General features: G+C 35.3%; 1 protein-coding gene across 3 annotated transcripts in view; it reads right to left on the bottom strand.

Moving 5' to 3' along the window:
• Positions 1 to 1,590: 1,590 nt before the first annotated feature.
• Positions 1,591 to 5,313, bottom strand: part of LOC106466522 (octopamine receptor Oamb-like) — a 9,718-nt gene continuing 5,995 nt past the window's right edge. For 2 of the 3 annotated variants that reach the window (XM_013926814.2, XM_013926813.2), the window contains exons 2-3: positions 4,712 to 5,119; positions 1,591 to 3,217 (exon numbers count right to left, since the gene is read on the bottom strand). In XM_013926814.2, coding sequence (XP_013782268.1) covers positions 2,349 to 3,217; positions 4,712 to 5,075 — 1,233 coding nt within the window. In that variant the 5' untranslated portion in view covers positions 5,076 to 5,119 and the 3' untranslated portion in view covers positions 1,591 to 2,348. The remainder of the gene's footprint in view (positions 3,218 to 4,711; positions 5,120 to 5,313) is intronic. The other variant, XM_022394549.1, reaches the window with a different exon arrangement.

Here is a 5,313-nt window from a genome sequence, read left to right as displayed (position 1 = left end):
CCCCGATCTTTGAAGTGATAGACTAGAAAGACGACAGTTGGTCAACAGCACCCACTGCTAACTCTTATGCTACTGTTATCTGACCGAATAATAGGATTTAACCTTCCTACTTATTATACGGTGCACAAGTACAGGATGCGTTATTGTAGTAACGAGTTGACACGACGAACCCTCGAATTCACAGTCAAGACATAATAACAACTAAGCCACGCCCGGCCCTAACAATAATAAAAAAATGTCGTAATTTACCCCAATTCACCTAATACCTGTTCTACACGCGACTCTCTGGTCAATTAACATTGTAGCCTTCTTTAAAACATTAGATTAACACATATGTGTTTCAGGCTTAACATCGCTACGTGTACTGACCACTGGCGATGTTAATAATCTAGCTGACACACTCTTACATAATGTAAAATTCAAGTTTCCTATACCATAAATCCAAAATACTTACAACATTCAACTCGTTGATTTAGCATCAGAAGAAAAGGATCCATAAGGAGGAAAATAAACAAGTTTCCTATACCATAAATCCAAAATACTTACAACATTCAACTCGTTGATTTAGCATCAGAAGAAAAGGATCCATAAGGAGGAAAATAAACAAGTTTCCTATACCATAAATCCAAAATACTTACAACATTCAACTCGTTGATTTAGCATCAGAAGAAAAGGATCCATAAGGGTGAAAATAAACAAATTTCCTAGAGATAAATATTCACTATAGAAGTTATTTCATCCGCAATGAAACTAACTTTAAAAGAGTATATTTACGGAAATTAACTTTCTATGCCACATTTTCACTTTGCTTTATTCTAGCGAACGGTGAGTGCCTTCTCTTAATAAGTGTTTTTTCGATTACAAGTAAAGATCGCTAGGGGGCGCTCGACTCACGATTGCGAGTCGAGGATTCGAATCCACTTCATCGAATATACTTGTCTTTTCAGTTTGTTTATTTGAAGTTAAGCACAAAGCTACACAATGGGCAATCTGTGCTCTGCCCACCACGGGTATCGAAACCCGGATTCTAGTGTCCTTTCAGCCATGAAAGCTTTATGATATGAGGTCATTCCCACAATTCGTTGGTAAAAAGAGTACCCCAAGAGCTGGTGGTGGGTAGTGTTCACTAGTTGCCTTTTCCCTTGTCTACCACTTCTAAATTATGGACAACAAGATAGCCCTCGAGTAGCTTTGCAGAGAAATTCAAAACAAGCCAAAGCAAATAAATATTACGACACAATATTTAACGAAAACCGTAAAACAACCCAGCATTCAAATAAATGTTTATTTGTCAAAAACATATGAAAATATTATAGATATACTATTTGTTTTTTTTTAAAGAATAACTGATTATATTAATATTTATACATACGTAACACAAATATTTGGATGATGGGCGTCTATTCTCAGCAAGAACATATATTTCATTATATGATTATATTATAAAATCAAAGCTATCAATCAAAAATCGATAATAATAATAAAACAAGCACACAGCGTTCAAGAAGTTCACTTGGTTGAAATTCTTAATTAAAAAAAAAAAGTTCGATGTGAAAAGTTAAATACGAATAGGATTTATGTACGTCTTCATTTTTGTTTTAAAATTGTGAATTTCCTTGCTGTTGTTCATGATACTTTCGTTGATTTCTATCAACTTTTTAATTCTTTCACCAAGTCTTTGTTGTTGTTCTTCTTTTATTGCACGCTTCATAATTTCTCCAGATGTTGCACAAAAGCACCAAGCTTCATTACTAATAGATGGTGGCGCCATCTGTACATCTTTCGGAGCAAGTGACTTCTTCGAGTTTTCCATTTAATTAACGTTATAAATTTCTTCAAATTCGTTTCCCATACTATATAGTTCTTTCTTCAAAAGAGATTTTAAATGATACAAGCGACATATCTGCTAACACATTACACTGTTACAAACACAAAATATGGTACAAAATGTATTTAAAATGCATTCGACGTTCAAGTTTAATTACTTTTTTAAAACAATTTAGCAAAAGCTGATGCAAGTTTACCTTTATGAGATACACGTTGTTAAGCTTTGGTGAAATCCACAAGAGATGACTTTCTTTTGATGAAGTTAATACTGTCAAAATGATTTAGCAAATACGACCAATCGTGTCGTTTTACAAAAACCGTATTCCGAAACACACCTCTGTACTGCTTCAGTGATACAAATTCGAAAACTACTTATATGTACTTATCATATAGTAACTAAAATATGGCCATAAAACAAAGACGTTGACAAAACTCTAATCCCAAAGGCGATGTAATCGCTGTACGTCCTATATTTTCATATAAAATCTAAATGATACGTGCAATTTTGCGCCGTTTCTGTTTTACGCTTGTGAAGCACCAGGGGATCGGGGTTCGCTCAGTGTGGACGAATTTGTGCTGATTTTGGTGGTGGAAGTACTGGACAAACTAGTTTTACTTCTAGGACCTCCAGGACGATAAACCGCCTTCTTCTTCTTCTTCTTGCAAAACAAACAATCTTCCATGATGAACTTGCGTAGTCCTCTGTGCCACCAAGCGTAGATAACAGGATTAAGGAAGGAATTTAAGAACCCGAGCATTGCCAAAATACTGGCTATGGCCACAGCTAACTTCAAACTCGGGCGAAAAACATAGATCAATGAAGCGATGAAATAAGGAAACCACGATATTACAAAAGCTCCAAGTGTAAACAGCACCACTTTGATGGCTTTCCATTTCTTCTTCGTTTTCTTGACAACGTTCAAGTCACCAGTTGCTGAATTCTGACCTCGATTACCATCTTCAGACGTGACAGCTCTCGAAGTTTGCTGACCACGACTTTCAGACATTTGTATGTTTTCTTTGGGTTTCTCTTCCGTTCCCTCTTTCCTGATGTCCACCTGATGAATGGCCTTGTACAGTATGAAAGAGTACAATACAGTAATGAATCCAAGGGGCAAGAATATTCCAACGACAACAGTGAACACGAGATTTGATGGCTTCACTACTGAGACATACCAACACCTTGACCCGTCGCCTGGATAGGACCAGCCCATAGCCGGAGAAAAACCAATCAAAAAACATAGAAACCACACGCCTCCAATCATAATCCTGGCGCGTCTTGTCGTCATCCAAATATTGTAATACAGTCCATAAACTATGAAAATAAAACGGTCAATACCAATCAAAGTAATGCTCCAACTGGATGCTAATGTTGCACTAACAATGGTTCCTAGAAATAGAAAAGAAAAAGACTTATTTAAATATTCACGTGTAAACACATTTGTATCGATGCTATGTTATGCAGGTCTTTAAAGTACAGTTTAGTCTAGGTTTTGTTTTACGTACATTTTTTCATATTTGCTTGTGAGAAGTTTAAACTCTAGAAGCACTAGTAATCACGTGTTTTTTTTATCCATTGGACTTTATAAGATTTCACACAAAATGATTTCTAACGTAGTGGTAATAGAAAAAAGGAGAAAAAAAAAAGAGAATAAAATAACCACGTATACATTTTTTATTATTAATCGCTTTTATATTTAATTCTATAAAATTATTTGATCAGATCAAAACAAGCGACAAAGGTTGTATTACTTTCCACTTTACTAAAATTACAAAAAATATTGAAACACATAAGCAATGCCCTGTTTAGCAAAACGTGCTAAATAACCTAGAGGTAATAGATAATCACAGAAAACAGTAGGATTACCATAGAACAAACTACCATCGTGACCCCTTCTCCAAATCAGATTATTTACAGCCCCTATATATAAGTCAGTAACTTAATGTGTGATCAGGTCTGTCCGCCATTGGTCGCTAAAACTATTATCCTATAGCCCTCTTCATGAACTAATTGAAGTCAATTTAGAATGAAATATGACACATTACTAACCATTTAATTGTAACTAAGTATCGTTTCAATCAGATACAAAAATTCGCAAATATTCTGTATAAGGCTATCCCTATGCACAATAGACACGACTAATAACTACACACGATGACTTTGTTGCACGATGCCTAATTATTACATGATACACATGACCAATAAGCACAGTTGGTGATTTTGTTGGTGTAGCTCTATTGCACAATACACATGGACAAAAAGCACACGATGTGAATGTCTTGCAAAAAAACAACTACTAACGTATTGTTTGCTAATTTTAATCTAACTCTGTTATAGAAAAGGCTTATGATGATATCATTCTAAGCTTTTAGATACTAAGATATCGATGCCCCTAGTTTCAAGATGATATCAATATGGTTTATGTAATCTAAAATTGCATAATTCTTTCGACAGTTTAAAATTATCATTTGTTTACAAATGAGTCTTTGAAATATTTATATTCTATTAAATTGTCATTTTCCATTCTTCACCAAAACGTGAATTTCATTGAAGCAAGAATGACGTAGAGGTCTTATTTTATTTATTTATTTTTGATTCGCTACTTCCATTGCAGCAGACTAGTTTCGCTGACTTCACAGCTCATAAGTGCTGCTTGGTAGAAAGATGCAAATAAAACAAGCTATGCCTCATATAGTGATGAAAAGTAAGCAGTTTTGTTGTTGTTTGACACGCTTTCAGTCGACATAGGTACCATATACTCAACTAAACATCGTTTCTACACTTTGCAAGTTATTACGTAATAGCCTATATATCAGGCTCAGGGTAACTTAACATGCATTTTCATCAACATTGAACTGAAACATAGTATGTTACTCGACTTACCAAGCTGTATTAGGCATGAAAGTTGAGTTCGGATGGAATCAGGGTAGAACTGTCCAACTAAAATAGTGACACCGGTCAGAACATCCGACATAGCCAGGTTTCCCAAGAACAGGTACGTAGCTTTAGAAGAAACGCCCTTCTTCAAAATGAGGCCAGATGAAATGACCACAGCCGAATTAGCAATGACAATTATCACTCCTATTACTGGGATGATAATGTCGTACACAAGAAGCTGTTTCTTCTCACTAGAAGGGAAATCAGTACTGTTCGCAATGTAGTCGAATTCCGTGAGATTTGTCTGGTTTGAGCCCCACCAGATGTCGCTTCGTGAACCATTGATATCAAATGGGTCTCGTTCTTCCATGTTGATGAATTTATTGGAAAAGTCACTCTTCAACTGCTACCCTACTAAAAAGAAAAAGAAAAATGACAACTGAAAGACGTCTAAGATTCTTCTTCTTAGCTTTTCACGGGTTTATTTCTTTTTAACCCCCCCCCCCCTTTTTCAGTTTTGTAAAGGTAACACTGATTCTTGGAGTTTCATACATTTACATCACCTTTTTATGATATTTTAATATCTTATACCCAGTTGACATAAAAAA

This window comes from Limulus polyphemus, unplaced genomic scaffold (genome assembly GCF_000517525.1).
Source record: "Limulus polyphemus unplaced genomic scaffold, Limulus_polyphemus-2.1.2 Scaffold2288, whole genome shotgun sequence".
Lineage (NCBI taxonomy): Eukaryota > Metazoa > Arthropoda > Merostomata > Xiphosura > Limulidae > Limulus > Limulus polyphemus.
This window is presented reverse-complemented; position numbering and strand designations above follow the sequence as displayed.